The sequence below is a fragment of the Temnothorax americanus genome, unplaced genomic scaffold (assembly GCF_048541705.1).
Source record: "Temnothorax americanus isolate GAGA-0224 unplaced genomic scaffold, ASM4854170v1 Scaffold181, whole genome shotgun sequence".
Classification (NCBI taxonomy): Eukaryota; Metazoa; Arthropoda; class Insecta; order Hymenoptera; family Formicidae; genus Temnothorax; species Temnothorax americanus.
In genome coordinates this window covers 59,774-82,264 of record NW_027509320.1, presented here as the reverse complement: position 1 = coordinate 82,264, position 22,491 = coordinate 59,774, and the positions used below count along the sequence as shown (strand labels likewise).

The 22,491-nt window shown below is 42.2% G+C and overlaps 1 protein-coding gene and 1 pseudogene across 4 annotated transcripts in view; one reads left to right on the top strand and one right to left on the bottom strand.

The window, feature by feature from the left end:
• Tan (C45 family peptidase tan) overlaps window positions 1-18,505 on the top strand; it is a 39,386-nt gene extending 20,881 nt beyond the window's left edge. For all 4 annotated transcript variants that reach the window (XM_077404325.1, XM_077404327.1, XM_077404324.1 and 1 more), the window contains exons 7-8: window positions 17,644-17,843; window positions 18,241-18,505. In XM_077404325.1, coding sequence (XP_077260451.1) covers window positions 17,644-17,843; window positions 18,241-18,371 — 331 coding nt within the window. In that variant the 3' untranslated portion in view covers window positions 18,372-18,505. The remainder of the gene's footprint in view (window positions 1-17,643; window positions 17,844-18,240) is intronic.
• LOC143896425 (uncharacterized) lies at window positions 98-2,992 on the bottom strand (annotated as a pseudogene).
• Window positions 18,506-22,491: the final 3,986 nt, after the last annotated feature.

Below are 22,491 nucleotides of genomic sequence, written 5' to 3'. Positions count from 1 at the left end.
GACGATAATAGTTTATTGAATAGAAATTAAAGTATTGAAGTAGGACAAAATCTTGAAAAACTTGTTGAACATTTTATTTAATCAACAACTCCAAAAGTAATTTTTTCTATTACAGATCTAAATAGAATAACCTTACAGAAGTTATTTAATTACAAAAGTTGGGAAGCAATCTATACAGGAGAAAATGTTTAACACTTAATTCATTGACTGCTTAACATAGAAAACCTAGAGATTTAACACTTTTAAATTAGCGTGAAAAAGACAGACAAAAATATTAGAAGAAAAATAATTAAATTGTGAAAAAATGACTAGACAGAATAAGAATATAATTACTGATGGTATAGTAAAATTAAGAAAGAGACATAATACTGACTCGAAAATAGTTTTACAAAAATAACTGCATATTCTATGAAGGAGTAATTTTAAACAACATGGAAAAATTTGAGTTTTTTAACATATTGCTAGCATGAAACACAAAGTTGCTTCAAATTATTGTAAATATTACTAGAACACAACCCATTACAATTTATGCTTTAAGAAGTTGACATTTTTTCTCGTCTTTCCTATAAAAAACCTATTTACCATAAAATCTCTTAATTAAAACGGTTTCCTCTCTTCAATTTGGATCAGGCGGTTTCTCCTTCCTTACTAAACTTCCGGCATCTACAGATGTGGGAGGCCATTTTATCTGTACTTCCATATTTTCATCTAATTCAGTTGTGAACCATCGAGTAAGACCAACAGCATAAAATACATCATCAGAAGTTAGCCTCTTTCCTTCATGTGTTAAAAATTTCTACACCACAAACTGCAAAAAAGACGATAAAATTTAAAAAAGAAAAAAACTAAAAGTGTATAGAAACATTAATTATTATTATCTCAGGAGAGAGATCAATAATAGAAACATAAAAAATAATGTGATAATTATCATACAAATACTAAACTGTTTTTGTTAATAATTTTAATTAAAAATTAGAATCACAAACAGGATATATCTGTCATACTATCCAAATTTTATGTAACAACATAAATGAATTTATACTCTACATCACAGTTGTTCAAGCTCTAAAATACAATTTTGCTGTACAGCAGCTTAATTAACTGTTATCATGTATGCAAATACAGAAGAAAAAAAGACAAGAAAACAAATTAGAATGTATAATAAATCACTTTGGTCATAATTATACCATTACACTGAAAGAACAGAAATATTAATAGACTACATTACTTACATCGCTTATCAACTATAGAAGAGGCATAGTGTGAAGCAATGGAAAACATAAAAAAAATTCTCCATCGGGAATAAGCCATCATTTAGCAACAATTTCAGTAAGAGGAAAAACACGCCTTTCTTTACTGATATCTGTTAATTGTGTAATACCTAGTTCTGACGAAGATAGAGGATACTGATAGACGTCTTCCATCTGTGTAAAATAGTATCCAACAAAAAAACTTTACCATGTCTCTGTACAATATTGTAGAGGACAGCAATATCACCCTTAACAGTTTTAAAACAGGAATCTTTCTTGTTGCACTTAAAAATTGTATCGTTTACTTTAATTCTTCTGAATTGCAGACCATCTATTATCTCATTAAATACAAATCTTCTCTGAGCTTCCAAATGTACTTTATTCTCATGATCTTCAAAGACAATGTCAACATGTCGTGATTTCTCTAAATCACGATATGCAGCTTGTTTGAGCGGTTTATATCCAGATTGCAGAGATGCTTTAATTGAAAACAATTTGTTCTCAAAAGGATAAGCGCTAAAAGTATCAAATGCGCCATGTTTTTCACATTCTTTAGACAGGTGACACATGCTATGAACGTTATACACAACAAATCTTTTTCCAAATACATCTGCAGAATGATTAATAAAAGTCCTTAATAATTGGTCTGCATAGCCATAAAGATTTCTCACAAACACAAGACTTCTTAAGATATAAATGGCTGAGTGCAGAAGTAAAAAAAGTTTATATACATATTATTTAGATAAATAATCACGAAAAACTAAAACACCATCATACAGCAAGAGTCGTTTGTACTCTGTACCCTTCATATAGGTAAAATCTTGAAAAGATCTTGGAGGTCTATTGAAGTCCGATGGACATGAGTCCTTCAGCATTTCTAGCTTATGGGAAATAGCTATAACAATGTCACGATGCAGCTTCCAAGGTCCATTCCATTTTAAAAGAGCTAAGAGGAATCTCTTGAATACACCTAAATCGATAAGATGCAGTGCATCTAAACGGAACTGAGACACTAGAAGAGGTTCTATGTCAAGCAATGGAGAGCGGTCCAGATGATGATATGGTTGTTCTTGGTCACGAAATGACTCATCAGTTCTCAGAGTCTCATCAAGTTTTATATATGTCATGCGATGATCAATCCATTCTCCTACAACCTCACACTTCTCACAAGCGCAATATCCTCCATGTTCAATACAACACTTTACTTTTGCACGAGCTGGAGCATCTAAAATATAATGCCTAATCGAAAATTTATAAGCAATATCATTGTTTGTGTAACCATTTTGAAGCAAGTGAGCAACCTCTTTCACAAAAAGATTAAGAAAATCCTTTACATTAGAATCAATTCTTCCTTTAAAAAGTGCAATAATAAAAGGCTCATTTTTTGTTCTTACGAGCCTACCTAATATAGGCCAAAATCTGATCGGGGAGCTTTTGTGGAGAGGAAGCCCATCCATATTGATATCAATGATAATTTCATGAAAACGTGCTAAATATTCCTGTAAATCCATAGAATCTAAAATTCCTTTATACCATAATTTTCCACCATTAATTGGTATTAAATTAATCCCAGGAGTTTGTAAAAAGGTTTTATAACTAAGAGGTAAGTTTGGAAATGCAGGATGAAGTTTAGAAAGTAGATCATTTAGCTTCCTCTTTGAAAGTCTTCCTGGCTCACGAGCCCATGCTTCTATAGCAGCTCTAACATACTGAGCCTTCTCATTTTCATCAGCAAAATACATTTGTTGAATTTGTTCTTCGTCTGATGTATTATTTTCTTCGTTACTTTCAGAAGTAATAGAACCAACATCTGTTTAGTGCCTGGGCTTCTGTTTGTGATGAGATAATACTGTCACTGTTATCATCACTTGCAATTTCAGAAGCAGTAAGATTCACGCTATCAATTTCATTTATTGATGGATCAGGTCCATAGTCAATGTGTTCAACAGCATTCTGTTCATTCTGACTTTCTTCATGAAAATAAACGCAGTTATAGCCATCATCTTCAGATGACTCATTACAAAATGCAATATTTTCTTCCATATCATCAGTACTGTCACTAGCGGAATTAAAATGCTGCTGTTTCACAATAGCATTGACTTTGTCTAATCTAAGGCGCTTTGCAGCACGCTTACGTATATTTCGATTCAACGATCTCTTAAAGTTTCGTTCTATGATCTTCAAAATGAACAAAAAGCACGTTATAATGTTACAAGATATAATATTAAGACTTAAGGTTATACAGGGTGTTTTATTTTAAATGACAACCTTAAATATTTCTTGAACATACATTTTAGAAAAAAATGTTTCAGACAAAAGTTACTTGGTTTGGAGAAAAACAAATAATGGTAAAATAGTAAAATCAATTTTTGAAAAAATCGATTTTTCAACGAAACACGGTCACCATAATTGTTTAAAATAGATCTATATAATTTTCTTACATAAGATAAATCTCCTAGTTATTCTGCATATCAAAAAAGTATTAAGGTAAAAGCATTAAGGCAAAATTATCAAAAAATCAATATTTTATGAAATATATTATATTTTATTCTGACATATTTTAATGTGAAATATAAAATATCTCATAAACTATTCATTTTTTTTTATAATTGTACTTTAATACTTTTATATGCGGAATAACTAGGAGAATCATTTTATGTAAAAAATTTTATAATTTAATTTTAAAAAATGATAAACCTGTTTCCTTAAAAAATTGATTTTACCATCATTTTTCCTCCCATAAACCATGCAACTTCTGTCTAAAACATTTTTTATTTTTCTCAAATATATTCGAGGTTATCATTAAAAATGGAATATCCTGTATATGTACACATAATTTTCTTTTTACGTGGTTAAAGTGTACCGCGTAAGCGTTAAAAAGATTATATTATTGAGGAAGAAACTCGTGTAAAGAAGATATAGAAATACAAAAGACATACTTATTATTTTATGCCGTAGAGCAAAAGAAATCGTGTAAAAAGAAATTGCGTTATATAAAAAAAAACCGCATTAAAAAATGGCCAAGAGTACAAAGATTGTCGAAACTGTTTTTAATAATGTTATAAATATAAGTCGGAGACAAAAGTTTACATGATTTGTCGTAAATATCAACCGTATCGTATTAAACAATGCATGTGTGTGTGTGTGTGTGTGCGTGCGTGCGTGCGTGCGTGCGTGCGTGCGTGCGTGCGTGCGTGCGTGCGTGCGTGCGTGCGTGCGTGCGTGCGTGCGTGCGTGCGTGCGTGCGTGCGTGCGTGCGTGCGTGCGTGCGTGCGTGCGTGCGTGCGTGCGTGCGTGCGTGCGTGCGTGCGTGCGTGCGTGCGTGCGTGCGTGCGTGCGTGCGTGCGTGCGTGCGTGCGTGCGTGCGTGCGTGCGTGCGTGCGTGCGTGCGTGCGTGCGTGCGTGCGTGCGTGCGTGCGTGCGTGCGTGCGTGCGTGCGTGCGTGCGTGCGTGCGTGCGTGCGTGCGTGCGTGCGTGCGTGCGTGCGTGCGTGCGTGCGTGCGTGCGTGCGTGCGTGCGTGCGTGCGTGCGTGCGTGCGTGCGTGCGTGCGTGCGTGCGTGCGTGCGTGCGTGCGTGCGTGCGTGCGTGCGTGCGTGCGTGCGTGCGTGCGTGCGTGCGTGCGTGCGTGCGTGCGTGCGTGCGTGCGTGCGTGCGTGCGTGCGTGCGTGCGTGCGTGCGTGCGTGCGTGCGTGCGTGCGTGCGTGCGTGCGTGCGTGCGTGCGTGCGTGCGTGCGTGCGTGCGTGCGTGCGTGCGTGCGTGCGTGCGTGCGTGCGTGCGTGCGTGCGTGCGTGCGTGCGTGCGTGCGTGCGTGCGTGCGTGCGTGCGTGCGTGCGTGCGTGCGTGCGTGCGTGCGTGCGTGCGTGCGTGCGTGCGTGCGTGCGTGCGTGCGTGCGTGCGTGCGTGCGTGCGTGCGTGCGTGCGTGCGTGCGTGCGTGCGTGCGTGCGTGCGTGCGTGCGTGCGTGCGTGCGTGCGTGCGTGCGTGCGTGCGTGCGTGCGTGCGTGCGTGCGTGCGTGCGTGCGTGCGTGCGTGCGTGCGTGCGTGCGTGCGTGCGTGCGTGCGTGCGTGCGTGCGTGCGTGCGTGCGTGCGTGCGTGCGTGCGTGCGTGCGTGCGTGCGTGCGTGCGTGCGTGCGTGCGTGCGTGCGTGCGTGCGTGCGTGCGTGCGTGCGTGCGTGCGTGCGTGCGTGCGTGCGTGCGTGCGTGCGTGCGTGCGTGCGTGCGTGCGTGCGTGCGTGCGTGCGTGCGTGCGTGCGTGCGTGCGTGCGTGCGTGCGTGCGTGCGTGCGTGCGTGCGTGCGTGCGTGCGTGCGTGCGTGCGTGCGTGCGTGCGTGCGTGCGTGCGTGCGTGCGTGCGTGCGTGCGTGCGTGCGTGCGTGCGTGCGTGCGTGCGTGCGTGCGTGCGTGCGTGCGTGCGTGCGTGCGTGCGTGCGTGCGTGCGTGCGTGCGTGCGTGCGTGCGTGCGTGCGTGCGTGCGTGCGTGCGTGTGTGATCTTTAGTTCTATAATAACTATAATTACAGTGACTATTTTTTCAAGATATCTAATTATTTATAGTAAATAATACGTTCATACACAAAAAAAATAGGGAACACTTTCTATACTAAAAATTGAGCTATTTTCAAACCACTGAAACTCGGCGAAAAATTATTGTAGACAAAAAATAAAAAAAGCATTTTAAAGATAATTTTTTAGCCAAGTTAGCAAAAGATTTTAATTTATAAAACTTGGGCCGAATTTTTCGAGATAAATTTTTTTATTGAGCTGCAAAATGTCAAATACACATAATTTTAAGGAACAGAACAATATGTTTTTTTTTAAAGCATGGAACAAGAAAAATAAACAAATATTAAGAAACTATTAATAATAGTTTGTTAAAGTTAAAACTTCAAACTTCAAAAAGCTTTTTTAATTTTTTGTCTGCAATGATTTTTTGCTGAGTTTCTACGTTTTGAAAATAGCCCAATTTTTAGGGCACAAAAAGTATTTCCTATATTTTTTAGTATTGTATTTAACTATATTTAACCCTAGAGAGTTTTTATGAATTTTCTCATACGTGAAAGGCCAAGCGGGGTAATAAATTACCCCAAACTTGTACTGCGTGTATAATGTTTCTATTTGTTTTTAGACAACTTTTTAATAAATAATTTTGTTTGTTCTTTAATAGGGAAGACGATAGTAGTAATTAATTTGCGGTAGTAACCTTTGTGATCTATTATGCTAGTCTGATCGTACATTCTAAAAGTGCTAAATACAAGAAACAAATATTTCTAAAAATATAGATATACTTAACAGGCCTATCGTCCTCTGCCATTGTGTCAATTCACTATAATCATTCAGCTCAACAACTTAATTTGATAGCTCAGGTAGCATAAAGCAACAGCTCAATTCTCAAGCTCAAAACTGGTCGTCTTTTTCTTTTTTCCAAAACTAGTCGTTAAGTACGACCGTGCGACCACAGTGCGACAGACAGCGAACTAGGAGGCAAAAACAAACAGCGATATCGGCGTATATATGACTGAAAAAAATTATTCATAAAAAAATGTATAATACAATTTTTTACACAAAATACTAAAAATATCACTCAGTATCGACGCAGCGACTATTCATCGACGATTTATCAATCGACATCGTCATCGATGTCAAATCGACATTGATTCGACAAATCATTTCTGGCTAAAATTCTTATAATGTATTTTTTTTTTACATAATATGGCTATTGTCGTGTGTGTGTGTGTGTATATGTGTATATGTGTGTGTAGTAATAACTAATAATAATGTAAAAGCCTTCGTGATCTATACGCTCGTCTGTTTATCGCGTTTCCGCATACATTATATTTCAATGCAGATTACCTGTAACTACATGGCTGTAAAAGCGCATTAACGTCGATCAATATAAATTTACATTATATGTAACATTACACGTAAATTACATATCAAATAATAAGGTGGAAATATTTTGCGCGAAATTAATGATTCTTAGGTTATGAAAGCTTTACATTGTGATGCCAATAAATCAACTTTTCTCATGATTGAAAATACTATTTTACAACGCGAAATAGGTAAATCTGAAGAATAGTGGCTTCCTCACCGATTTCGTTCAATTGGGGCTTAATCGACGCCGGCGAACTCGCTAGCGCGTGCGGCGGTTCGACCGTGCGGCGCGCCCGAGCGGCGGCTCGCTAGGCGTGTAGCGTTGCGGCGCGGTGCCCCGTGGCGCTGTGAGGATTCAGCCGCCACATCACCCCCTTGGTTGATTTAAAGTCCATCTTGAAAACGGATTGATGGACGTGACGCTCGTCCGCTTCTCGTACGTGTTGGCTGCGTCTTCTCGGGGCTTTGCTCGGGTTGAAACGCTTCTTCTTCTTGTTCCAGCACGTAAGCCGGTTTCAGCCTGTCTACCGATACTCGAACAGCTCGTCCGTTTATGCGGAGTTTATAAGTTTTCTCTTCTCTACTGAGGACTTGATAAGGTCTATCGTATGGTGTCTGGAGAGCTCTTGTCGGCGCGTCATGTCTCAGAAAGACTTGCTGTGATGTAGCCAAGTCCTTGTATATGAATGTAGCTTTTTGACCATGTCTTCTGATCTTTGGTCGTAGGTTTTTCATTATTTTCCTTAATTGTGTAGCGAAACCTTCTGTCATATCATTCTCTGTGTTTTTTTTGTCCAGGAATTGTACAGGTAATCGTATGGATTCCCCATAGACCATTTCCGCTGGTGTGGCTTGAAGGTCTTCTTTCCAGGCAGCTCTGATGCCCATTAAGACTACAGGGAGAATGTCTGCCCATTCCTCCGTTTGATGGCTTTTGATAGCAGCTTTTAATTGTCGGTGCAATCTCTCTACCATCCTATTAGCTGCTGGATGATATGCCGTAGTACGCAGGTGAGATGATCCTGTTAGCTTTGCCAGCTTTCTAAAGAGATCGGATTCAAATTGACGTTCCTGGTCCGTCGTTATGCGTGTCGGAGTTCCATATCTGGCCACCCAGTTGACGAATAATTGTTTAGCCACCGTTTCAGCCGTTATGTCCGGAATAGGTATCGCCTCTGGCTATCTTGAAAAACGGTCTATTAGCGTTAGGCAATATTTGTATCCCAGTGAAATTGGCATCGGGCCCACTATATCTACATGGATATGTTGGAATCTTCTTGTGGGCGCTAGGAAATTTCCTGTTGGTGTGACTGTATGTCTGAATATTTTGGCTTTCTGGCACTGCAAGCACGCTTGTGCCCATTTGCGACTATCTTGTTCAATGCATGGCCATACATATTTTTGCTTTACCAGTCTCGCCGTTGCTTTAGGTGATGGCGCATCGGTGTAGACGTGTCACAATAAAGTGTCGTTGAAGAGCCTGGTATTTGAACTTGTTTCAATTTTAATGACGACTGTTTGTCACCGTCCAAGATTTTTTTCAGCTCTATGTCTTCCCTCTGCGACTTTGCTAGCTTTTCAAAATCTGGTGCCTTTTCGATGGCCTCGATACGAGATAGTGTATCTGCGACAACGTTATCCTTGCCAGCCACATGTCGTATATCTGTTGAAAATTGACCAACAAAATCTAGATGTCGAGCCTGTCTGGGGAAACTTCGTAGCAAATCTTGTCGAAACGCGTATGTTAACGGTTTATGGTCCGTTAGAATTGTGAATTCACGCCCTTCCAATAAATGGCGGAAATGTTTTACCGCTGTATAGATTGCTAACAGTTTTCTGTCATACGGGCTGTATTGCTTCTGAGCTCGATTGAGCTTTTTACTCATAAATGCGAGAGGCTGCCATCCTACTTCAGTTTCTTGTTGTACCACTGCTCCGAGTGCCGTATCTGAGGCATCTGTGGTCAGGGTCATTCTTGCTCCGGTTTTCGGATGTGCCAATAGCGTAGCTTTCGTCAAACTGTCTTTGCAGTTTTTAAACGCCAGCTCTAGTTGCAGGGTCCATTCTACTGGAGTTTTCCCTTTCGTCTTAGGACCACGTAGAACGTCATGCAACGCCGCTAGGTCTTTTGCTGCATTTGGTATAAATCGTCGATAAAAATTTAGTGTTCCCAAGAATTGTCTCAGTTGTTTAATATTCTTGGGTTTCTTGAAATCTTGTATGGCCTGGACTTTCTCTGCCAACGGTTGTACGCCCTCTGCGGACACTAGATATCCCAGGAATTTCACTTGAGTAGCTCCCAACACGCATTTCGCTGGATTAAGTTTTATACCATATTCTTCGAGGCGTTTGAATAGTATTTCTAAGTGTTTGAGGTGCTTTTCTTTCGAGTCCGAAGCGATTATGATGTCGTCGATATAGGCGTAACAAAAATCCAAACCGTGTAAGACTTCGTTTATAAACCTTTGAAAAGTTTGTAATGCGTTCCGCAAACCGAAGGGCATGTAGCAGAACTCGAATAACCCGAATGGCGTAATGATTGCCGTCTTCGGGATGTCCTCTGGATATACTGGAATTTGATTGTAAGCCCTAACCAGATCCAGCGTAGAATATATTTTCTTTCCGTACATCGAATGCGTAAAATCTTCTATGTGCGGGACAGGGTATCGGTCCGGTTCCGTGCGAGCATTCACTCCTCTGTAGTCTCCGCAGGGTCTCCATGAATCTCCCTTTTTCGGAGCCATATGCAAGGGTGAGGCCCACGGACTCTTGGAAGGACGAATGATTCCTTCTGCCGGAAGGAGATCAAACTCTGCCTTCGCTGCTTTGAACTTGTCCGGTGCCAGTCTCCGAGGTCGGCAGGCCTCTGGAGGTCCCGGTGTAGTCTTTATATAATGTACGGTGGAATGTGAGCACTTCTGCTTGTGTGTTCCCGTTGTCTGCGTAATGGGAGGAAACCGTCTTAGCAGCTGGTGAAAGAGTGAGTCCCCTATCATTGATTTGACGGACGGTGCTCCATTTCTGTTTGCTGACCCGTTGGCTATTAACCCTGTTTTGGCATCCACCAATTGTCCCTTTCTGACATCTGGAAGAAGGTGGAAATGTGCCAGGAAATCCGATCCAATAATTGGCGATGTCACATCAGCTATGACGAAACGCCACAGGAATGCTCGACGTAAACCGATATCTGGTTGTATGGCGAGGTCTCCATATGTCTTAATGACGGATCCATTTGCCGCAAAAAGTCCATTAGTGCCAATCAAACGACGATTCTGCACCAACGATCGAGGATAAACGCTGACGTCGCATCCCGTGTCGATCAGGTATCGCGTCTTAGTCTTGCAATCCGTCATGAACAGGTGGCAGGGTCGTTTTGGGCCGGGGTCGCTTGCCGCTAACAACGACCGCCCAGTTAGTTTTCCAACGACAATGGCTTCTTATATTCACACGGCTGTGTGTATTTCCGGGCTTTATCTTTAAACCTTCTATGGTAAATGCATATTTTATCGTCCGTGTCCTTATCTTTCCAGCAAGGACGGCTCTTAGAACGGTCGCGTTTCTTGCTGTTCTCCGTGGACCGAGCCAATCGACTGTTTAGGCTTGCCACTTGTTTGGCCAGTCCTTTAATTTGGTCTTTCAACGTAGAAGTACTCGTCGAGGGTTGTACGCTGGCAACTGTAGCTGCCCTACAGCTGACTTCAAATATATCCGCGGTCCTCGTTGCAAGTATAGCTTGCAGTTGAGATGGTAGTCTACCCATCCACAACGTGCGCAAGAGTTGTTCCGGAATGGCAGAGCTAGCGAGGGCTTGCAAATGTCGTAGAAACTGCGATGGTCTTCGATCTCCCATCTCTTCATGTTCTAATAATTGACGAATTTGTTGCTCTTGAGATATCGATAAGCGCTGTATCAGTGCCTTTTTAATGCTCGCGTATTTATCAGCTGCCGGAGGTTTCGTAATTAAGTCCTTAATCTCTTTGGCATGTTTCGTATCGATGTGCGCCAATACGTAAGCGTACTTGGTGCTGTCCTGTGTAATGCCTCCAAGCATAAATTGACCTTCTAATTGTGCAAACCATAGCTCCGGTTCATCTGCCCAGAAGGGGGTACTTTTACACCTATGCGGTTGATCAGCGCATGCTCTTCGATAAGATTCGCCATTTGACTGGTTCCCTCGGTCGGATTAGCCATACTGGATCACGTCGGGGTCACCACTTTGTGGGTGCTATCTCCGTACTTACGATCTCAAGCCCAAGTTGAACGAAATCGGTGAGGAGGCCACTATTCTTCAGATTTACCGCGAAATATTTTGATCGTACACACTCTAAAAAAAAGTGTTAAATATAAGAAATAAATATTTCTAAAAATATAGACATCATACTTACAGGCCCAAAGTTGTCCTTGATCTGCTATCGTGTCGACGTCAATACACTCTAATTCAGCTCGACAATTTATTCAGGTCTCGCAATTCTCAATCTCCAAAACTGATCGTCTCCTTCTTCTGCAAAACTAGGTGTCGATCGTCGAGTGCGATCCCGTGCGATCAGTACGTGCGAGTCGTGCGACAGGCAACGACAGGACAAGAGACGAAAACAAATAGCGATCGGTGTGGCGCGGCGCATTTGGGCGCGTTCATGAGTAGCACGTGATTGAAAGCGCGGGCACATTGGGCGCGTTCATGATTGGCACGTGGTTGGAAGGTACGGGATTGTTGGCGGGCAATTCGAATGCACTTATTTAAAAAAAGACACGAAGTTGGCTATATACTTTTCTATATTATCGCATAATTGTATGTGTACTGACCGGCAGGAATGCCTGGACATTTTGATATGTATATGACATATATGTACATGTCTATGTATATGTATTATGTCCAGGCATTCCTGCCGGTAGAGTGTACATACTCACGACATGAAAATGTCTTCTCACATAAAATTGCATGCGTATCGAAGCATATTCAGAGTGCTCCGTCTCTAACCAGTGAGAAATAGTAATCGAATCGATGTCGAAACTATATCAAATTGATGTCAAAGAGTTCAAATCGACATCGATTCGACATCGTTTCAACATCGATATGATTGCGTACATCATGCATGATTCTTAATTATTCGGCAAAGTTGTCCCAATATATTTTAAGAATATGTTATAATAAAATATATTTTAAATATTTATAATAATTTTTTAATAAATTTATAATTAATTAATAATATAATAATAACTCATTATTCTCACTGCAAAAAGTAACTTATCGTTACCATATATCTCGTTTTTCTCTTTGAAAAACGTAATTCCCGGCAACAAATTTTTCATATAACAACATATATATAAATGTACATAATCCTCTTTTAAAGTGGACATTATATAATATATATACATATATATAATATAATGTATATTATATATAAATTTATATAAATTATATATAATATATATATTATATACCGCATACTTGGTTAATGTATAATTTAAAACACAATTTTCAGTTTTCTTCGATTCAGGAAACAATTTAGTTCTTTTCATCTCATAAGTCGAATCGATATCGAACCGATATCGAATCGTTGATAATGGACAAACATGAAAAACATTGAAAATCTTGATAGAAAATATGGTATTATATTGCTACATGCTACCAAAACAGATTGTTTGTAAAGTTATCATAACATTGAAACAACTTCGAAATATTTGAAACTATCGATGTTCAACAACCTGCAGAACCGCATCGATGAGATCTGATAGGATCGATATCGAATCGACGTCGATCCGATGTATCGTTTCTCACTGGAGCCGGAGCTCCGTCGTGCTGAAAAATTAGCTGCGCCCGTACGCGAAAGGACACATCCGCGAGAAGAACTGGCAATTCATTCTCAATAAACGTGGCATAAATATTGCCAGTTAAACGCGGTGAGAGAAAATATGGACCGATTTGGAAATAATGAATAAAAATGTTTCTTCACTTAAACAACAAGAAACAATTGCTTTCTTTCTACTTTTACTTACCACTTGATTCCTGATTACTCCCGCCCATACGTTTATGGACCAGCAATATTAAAAATTGCCCTCACGGACGACGTGCGGGTTTTCATCCGACCAATAAACGAAAAATCACCGCAAATATAAAAAGTTGATAATGACAATACCTTAACAAAAGTATATCCGTGGTTCTAGATCTCGCGCTAAAAGCTGTTGCACCCGCTGGTAGTGGCACGGATGCAAATCATTCTCTCGTAAAGTGCGATGCACCTCGTACCGAGAGAGATGAAACTCGCATGCTGCACGACTCACGCTGTTGTTCGGATTTTCATAAAATGCGTCGAGTATTCTTTCTTCGTCTCAAACATGACGACGCACTGGTATGTCTCTTCTATTATGCACAAGACAACCTGTCTCACGCAATTTTCACCTGCTAGCCCGTAGGCTACTATCATATCGGTATATTCCTCCGAAGTAAATCGCATTGTCGCTGTCTATTACTATACGAAGGTTTACGCAACTGCACAAGAAGTTGTTGTGTAGGTGAATCTAGCCAGAAACAATTGACTTTTGGCGATTGTATAAGAAAAACATACGCGGGAATCTCGAGATCAGTCGATAAATGTTCGCACGGTATTTGATAGCGACAATAAGATTTACTTCTTAAGAATATAAAAATGTGATAGTTGCTTGCTAACTAGCGCAGAAAAATGCGTGCGCTGCGACTCGGACATATGCGGAACGATTTCCCGGGCGGTGCATCCAACACATCGTACTATTTATCGTGTTGTGCAAAAATTGCGTGAGAATTGAGTTCTAACATAAACAAAAGTTAAAGTAAAGCTTTGTAAACCTCGTAAACTTTGACATAAAAAATAATTACTAAATATTTACTAAAATTAAATGTTTCTATTACACATAATTCAAGCTAAACTAATTAATATTATCTAAGGCGTAAGACGCTACGTCAATGCCTATGCAATACGTGTGCTACCTGTGCTGGCTCTAATACTTTTTCGCCGCAGTGTATATCATCTGTCGCTCGCCGTTCGCCGCGCCGCGCCGCGCCCCGCTCGCCGCTCGTCACTCGATCCCCACCGCTCGCCACGCGCCGCGCGCCCCTCACCACTCACCGCGCGCCGTACGTGCACCGTGCCGGCCGAGACCCGCCTCTATCACTCCTTGTGCGCTCATTCGCTCAGACGTTTTATTTAATAACTCGTTAACTATTGCGAATTTTGCAAAATGGTATAAGACTTTTCTTTTCAGTTTGACCCAATCTACCCCCCTATTCGGCTGTATACTTTTATTTCTGACCTTCTGGCCTTCTGGCCTTAAAGGGCGTTTTTGAGGAACGTTCCCAAACCTTTACAAAAATCTTTACATCTTTACATTCCTCCCACTCTTCTTCCTTTTTTACACATATACACACATATACACGTGGTGTTTTGCAGGGACGTTCCCAACCCTTTACAAGTTTGCTTATACACCCTCCCTACCTCTTCCAGTGTCTTTCCTCTGGTCCCTCCCCTTTGTCCTCTTCGTTCTCGTCCGAATTCATCAGGAGATTCTCCTCCATCTTCTGCGTAATTTCTTCCTCTACCAACCTCTCTTTCCTCCTAATTTCTTCCTCTCTTTTTTTCTATCTTTTTTCCCTCTCTTTTCCTTCTTTTATTATTTTCTCAATTGACTTGTCCTCGTCCATTTTTACCTTCATTCTACTTCCTTCTTTTCTTTTTGCTTCAAGTACCTTCCTTTTATCCTCCTCGCTTCCCATCCTTACCAGCAAAGTTAACCATTCTCCTCTCAGTCCTATCACGTTCACTTCCCTCACTTCCACCTCCACTTTCAATCCTTCTGTAAATAACTGCTTCACCTTTTTCCAATTTTAGTTACCTCTTTCCCATCTCTCTTTCTACCCTGATTATTATGTTCTTCCTGCTTTTTTTTTTCATTGTTCTTTTCATCATCTTCATACTACCATTTTTCTTGTACGCGATATCCCCTTTCTCCTCACTCTCGTCCCTCTTCCTTTTATCTGAGCTTTGCTCCATTCTCTGTGCATCTTCCTTTTCAGTTCTTCTATTTCCTTCTTAAGCTCCTTTGTCATTCTTGCTGCTCGCTCCTCCACTATCGTTTTTATCACCTTTCTGTCGATTGTTAGTGTTACTCTACATTCGATTTTTCCGTCCATCTTCCTTTCCTTTCCTCTTTCGGAATTTTTAGAACCTCCGCAGACAATTCTTTCGACCAACACCGCTTTCTTTATGTTCTCCTTCGTTCCACTGCTCGCTTTTACCACCGCCACGTGCACTCACCTTCCCTATAGTCACTACTTACTTTTCTTTCTGCTCACCTCGCTCTCTCGATTCCTTACTTCGCTACTCCGATCCCTCGATCACTCCGTTTGCCCGCCGCTACACGATGCGACGCGCGCGTTGTGCATCCGCTTTACTTCCTTCTCGCCTCCTGTGCCATCTCCTTGTCTTTGCCATCTTCTCCAGTCAGCCCTAACCTCTTTCTTTGGGCTCTTTTTCTCCGACTGTTTTCTCTTGCCCTGCTATGCCTTTTTTCTCGCCTCCATTTCCTGCACTTCCTCTTTACCTTCCTCACATCCTCCGCTACTCTTCCCCCATCCTCCTTTTCCCTATTACACTCTTCCAGACACCCTTAACTTTCTTATTATGATCCACCTGTTCCCCCGCCGAGGACTACGGGGAAATTTCCTTTTTGTTGTTGTTGTTCTACACAATTATATTATGGATTAAAATAAAAAGGAAAAAAATTGCTAATTTTTACATTATTTTAATTTATTTGTATCATGTTTACATGTGTGTTATTTAAAAAAATTTGACATTCGATAGAGCAAAGTTTCAGCTTTAAGAATCTGTTTCTTGAATTGCAGTACAAGAATTTTTAACGAAGTTATGAGCAATCAAAGTAAAAAATGCTCATTTCTTATTCAATCCGCGATAACTCAGTAACAAAAAATCGTAGAAACATACAAAAAAAAAACAGATTTTTGTAGGGAAAACTTTAAGCTTTCATATAGAAAGTCGAAAATTTTCGCAGTTTTTTATTTGCACGTGTCAGGCCTACAAAGTGAGAAGAAAAATTTCCATTTTGTCCAGCACGTAGTTTTCTATATGTAAAAGAAGTCCAAATAAGTTTCCGCCGTTTTTTTATCAAAAATTGGGCATTTATTGTGAAAGAACGGTGTGAAATTGCTTGTTGAGTCACTCCTAATGTAAGTGCAAGTTCTTTTTGCGTTTGGCACGAATCTTCCTCCAATAATGCTTCCGATTCCGTGTCTTCGTACACTTTCGGCTTTTCGCTACGTTCTTTGTCCTCGACGTCAAAATCACCGTTCTTAAACTTTTGAAACCACTCACGACAACTTCTCTCACTCTACAAGCAATCGATGCGCCTCAGCTGCAAATTTCTTCAAATTGAAGAAATAAATCAAAAGTTCCCGCAAATGACGCTTATTCGGCTCAAAATTCGACATTTTCGCACGAAAAGAATTATGTGATGCCGATACAGTCTGATACTATGTCAAGTTTATGGTGTTGCCAGATGTCCAACTTTACGATATAACACTTTACATCTGACAATTTCAACCATAACCTCCTGATGGGGCCATCTATTGTAAAACGGCGGAGAATTATTTGTACACTTATTAAAAATTACCAAACTCACAGAAACTAAAAAATAATAGTGACTTTTCGAAAGTGGAGATTTCAAGCTTTAAAATCCTTTTTTTTAACTTAAATTTTGTTCATTTTTAAAGAAATTACAGCTGCTTGAATTTTGCTTATTTTTAAAGAAGAATTTAGTGTTCCTTTAATTTTTGTGAAAAGTGTATATTTGCAATGAGAGCAAGCGTGGCGTAGCAGACAGCGCACTGGTCTGCTAAACCAAAGATCTCAGGTTCGAATCCAGTCCTAGTAGAACCAAAATAAATAAAATTATATCGCTTGTCTCTCCTCCTCGACGGAGTGGCAGCCCGTCAGGAGTATCCCTTGCCTAGAGAAACCCTCTCTACCTTGCCGTTTGGATTCGGCGTTAAAAACTGTAGATCTCCATGTGCTTGCGTACAACCTGCGTGCGTGCGCGCACTACAAGCACATGACTTTGGGGAAGGTCTAATAAGTCCGATTCGGACTGTTGCGCCATTGGATTGGATTGGATTGTATATTTTCAATAAAAGGTGCTGTGCGGGTATATACTATCAATAATATTAATATTGTTATCTGAATGTTACAATTTTTAGTACTACTACCTATACATTAAGTAAGAATTAAGTATTTAACTCTCTCATGTAGCAGTTCTCTGGATATACACACATATTATTAATAAACGCTGAAATATTCAGATAAGAAATTGAGGAAAAACGTAACATCAATACTAAAAAACTAGCATTCAAATACATACATTGACCTTCACTAAAATATATACTTTGGTTTGTTATGTACTTGGCGTATTTTTTTTGTAAAGACTTTTGTTAGGATCTTTATGTTTTGTCCTCATGTAATGCACTCTTCGGTTTTAGATATCTACGTCTAAAGGTGCCGGAAGTGAAGGGAAGGATTATACAGAGCAGTATCAGGAGAATGGAGACGATTTTGAAGTATCCACCGGTGGAGTGTCGCCAGAATGTGATCGATATACTTAGCGATCAGACGACCAAGGATTATAGGATCTATCAAGAGTTTGGCAGCAATGATGATGAAATTAAAACGATTGCCACTGGTATGCCTACATCAAAGAGTCGAATATTTGTGTTTTCTTTTTTTATTTATTGTTCTGTTTTTATTTCCCTTCAGTAAAATTGATAACAGGTATAGGATCATGTTAACAGGGTTATTAAACGTAAATACGGCGGTATACACTGACAGATATTGACTCGAAACAAAAAACATATAAGCAAGAGAGATTACATCATATTTATTTAAGAATTTCTTGTTATTATATATATCCAGAAATAAAAACTGATCAAAATCTCAACACACACTTCTTCGAGGAATCGGAATCGCTTAGTAGAATTACAAAGATGTATGAATATTCCGAGTGCAAGTAAAAATACGTGAGAGGAAATTGTGAAAGACTTCACGAACTATTTTGCAAACCTATGATTTATTTATTGCAGGCATCTTTGACTGCATCGAGCGTACATGGTCCATTTATACGGATATTCCGCAGATCAACGAGCCGATACTGGTGATACCTATGCAACTTCGAAACTTTGCAGTTCCACAATATAACAAAGCAAAAAAATAATTATATTTGTCTTTTACGAATCGCGAAAATGTAGCGTTTGCGTATGTCGCATTGACATTTTGTTACAGTCTCTCTCTCTCTCTCTCTCTCTCTCTCTCTCTCTCTCTCTCTCTCTCTCTCTCTCTCTCTCTCTCTCTCTCCCTTCCTCCCTCCCTCTCTCCCTCCCCCCTCTCTCTCTCCCCCCTCTCCCTCTCCCTCTCTCCCTGTTGATAATATTGTTAATAACTTTTTATTTCCCGTTAATTTTGCAAAGCAAAATAAATCCCACTTATAGCACTTTAAATCAAAAGTATTCATGGTGATTGCAACCTGGGAAAGTTAATTGGAAGTTTAAACTCCTAAACTAGTCTAATAGGGGGAAGTAGGAGACATTGATACGATTTTTTTCAAGAGTTAAATAAATAACTTTGCAGATAGATTAAGATAAATGTAATAGGTTAAATTTAAAGGCTTGTCCTTCTACTTACGTGTTTTGATTGCCTTTTTGCTGTAGATTAATAATAAGAAATATTATAACATTTTTTGTAAAAAATGAAATTCGTATCAATGTGCCTCATATGCGGGGTACAATGATACGGGCATGATACGGGCATTATCAACATATTTTTTAAATATTTTAATTAATTTTTTTTACAAAAGAAGATAGATCCAAGTTTACAGTTTACGGCATCTTCATCAATATAGACTAATATAGAGAATCAATATAGAGAATCGATATAGATATCGGTTTTTTTTGGTACGTTCTTACCATTTTTGCCTAAAATAAAATAAAAACATCTTACTTAATACTATAAACCACATAAATACATATTGATATGAAAGTGCCCCACGAGTCAGTGTACGAATCTGCCCTACAGCGTCATACATAATAAAATATATTCTCAGCCGAAAATAATACAAAGTCATGTCAATATTTTCGACAAATTAGTAAGAGATATACTATTTCTTACTTTTGACGAAATATTTATTTAGTATTAATCAGATTAATATATGTGAAAAATCACGCTTCAAAGACTTTGAAAATATTTACCTGAGAGTACGCAAAACACGTTTGTATCTGTCATTCATCAAGTGGCTACTGCTCGCGTACGAAATTTGGTTAGGTTATTCGTGTATCATAACGTCATTTATGTATGGATACGTGATCTTCTTAGATGTTTCTCATGCGGAAATATGATGATTGTATCAATGTTTCCGCTGTATCAATGATCACCACTTCCCCTTATGACTGGCATATGATATGACAGTTCATCGATTTGATTTAAAATAAGGTTACTTTAAGGATGTTGGTTAGCGTCCCGCTGCGGGGCAGGCGGCGCGGCAGGGGGAAAGCATGTAGGTTAGATTTTCGTCGCATAAAATAAACGAATTTTAGCAAATAAATATGTGGAATGCATTTAATTACTGTTTCTTATGATCTAAAAAGAGTTGTTTGTACAATTGAAATACAAATACGTTATTATCTACGTTTGTAACGGCCTGCCTTTTGGCTGTTTTTATCGAACGCGGACTAGCTCGCCGGACCAGGAGTTCGATGGTAGGCCCAGAGACAGAAGGCAGTTTTGATACAAAACGTGGTTTATTACAGTGGTTCAATTACAGAGTACGGAAACGCATTCGGTTTATGCGGCGGACGCGGGCGGATTATATGCGATACGACGGCCGCGATAATTACAACGCATTCGGTGTATGCGGCGGACGCGGGCGGATTATATTCTATAAGACGGTCGCGATAATTACAAATTTCGGGAGCGCATTCGGTTTATGCGGCGGACGCGGGCGGATTATATTCTATAAGACGGTCGCGATAATTACAAAGTTCGGGAGCGCATTTGGTTTATGCGGCGGACGCGGGCGGATTATATTCTATAAGACGGTCGCGATAATTACAAATGTCGGGGGCGCATTCGGTTTATGCGGCGGACGCGAATCAGGTGGTCCGCACCGGCGCGATGCGGTACGCGTGCGAACGGGCCTTGAGGCCGGCCAATGGCTGGTCGGCCCGCGGCGCGAGAATCGCGGCGCGGGCGTGTGTGTGTTATCCGGCGCGGTTTCTTTTCTCGCGATATGATCCGGTGTTAATTATGCGGCGCGGAGGTAAGGGAAACGAACGGCCAGGGGCTAGGCTGGTCGATCGATTGACGAGGAGGTCCGACTGTTCCGGCGGCAAGAACTCTTGTCGAGAGGCCGAGCACGCTCGACCCCTGGTTACCGTGGCAGACGGGGTGTCCCGGGTAGGAAGGCGGTCAGCGCTCGAGAACTCTCGAGCGAGGCACAGAACGCTGTACCCCGTTTCGTGAGCTGGCCTAGGAAGCGGAAAGGTACTCGTCTCCGAGGGTAGCGGAGCACAGGTAGCTAAGCTCGGATTGCGAGTCGATCTGTCGCGGCGCCGGTATTTTATACTCGCCCGGGTGGTACGCTAGGGAGGGGAGGCCGATTCCCGCGTGAGCCGCGCCGCCGGCGGAGCGGAGCGGGATCGGCGTGGCGGTAAGCGTGCTCGCGCTCGGCGGCGTTCGGCTCCCCTCGGTGTCTGTCGGAGACCCGGGAAGATGTCGGTGCGGCGGAGTGCCGCGCACGCGATCGCAGTTCCTTCGTTTAAAAAATAAGGTGGGCGCACCGCGCCCTTTCCTCGCCTGACGGAGATCGTCGGGCGGCATCCGGCAGTTCTTCGCCGGGAATGATGCATGTGTGGGGGTGCATCGTTACATCACCCCCCCCCCTTAGTATGCCTGAACTTTGAGGCATGCGTTGATGGCCGGTCGGGGTAGTCGGCTGACCTTGGCTGGACCTACCCCGTGGTGCTCTGGGATTTCTCCTTAATCCATCGAACGGACCCATCTCCATTGAATCGGATGTGCCAGCGCCTGTTCCCGAGTCGGGCTTTGTATTTGCGGGAGACGTGGCGTGCGAAATGTGGCACGTCCACGGTAATCCCGGGCGCGACGATGATCGGTATCGGCGGCGGTGGCAGCGGGCCCATCACTCGGGCCGGGTTGAGAGCTGGTCGTGGCCTTAGCGGTGCCGTATTTCGCGGTTGCAGTCGCCGGGGTAGCGGTGGCGGCGGCGTGGTCAGCCACGCTTGCTTCGCTCGGTTGGCTGCGTCGGACCTCTGCACGATGGTGCCGATGCGAGGCCACGTCCGTGGAGGTGCGGGTCTCTCCGGCGTTGGTGGCGGCGTGGGCTCGGGATCGCCGCGGTATAGTGTGGCCCACCCGTGCCCGATCCCGGGGTTGGCGGGATCGTACGGCTCGGGGTCCTCTCCCAGGATTTCCTCGATCTCTCGCAGGATATTTCGCTCCGTAGCTTGCTCCGTCGCTGTGTCTTCCGTCATGGTGACAGTCGATCTGACGGATCGATGGCCGCGTTGTTCGCTTGCTTCCTATCGTCGCCAGGTTTCCTGGCTTATCCGGGGGGGAAGGTCGTACCATCTTTATTTTGTTCGGCGTGACAATAATATTCCACGGTGATCTTACCCGTTGACAATAATATTCACGGTCCCTGACAATAATATTTTTGTCGGCGCTAACAGTTTCCGCGCGCGTCGTCGGCGTGGATTCGTAATGTACGGTCGCGGCGGCGGTTTCGTCGGCGGGCTCCCCTTCCAGGTCGGGATCGTGTACGACGGGTGTCGTATCGGTGGGCGCGCGTTTGAGATCCTGTACATGCACGTGACGGTACCATTTTCCCTGGCGGCTACGGAGGTCGACTATTACTGGCGAGATGATGCGACGAACTTCGAGTGGACCGATAAATTTTGGAGCGAGCTTCGCGTTGAATGCGGCTTCTTTGTTAGACAGGGGTCGGTCGCGCTTCCACACCCACTCCCCGATTCGCGGTCGCCAGTCCCGGCGGCGGAGATTGTAATGTTTTTCCTGGCGTTGGAAGGCGCGGGCTAATTGAACGCGCACGAGCTCGTACGCCTCGTTCAAACGACGGTGCACCGGTGTGGCCGGACCGGCCGCGGACGGTAGGCCATTTTCCCCGGGGCGGCGTAATTCGCGGCCGTGATTTAAAAACGCGGGTGTGTAACCGGTCGCGTCGTGCGTTGCGGTGTTATATGCGAACTGGAGTTCTGGCAGGTGCTCGTCCCACGTTTTATGTTTCTTGGCGTACTGCGCTA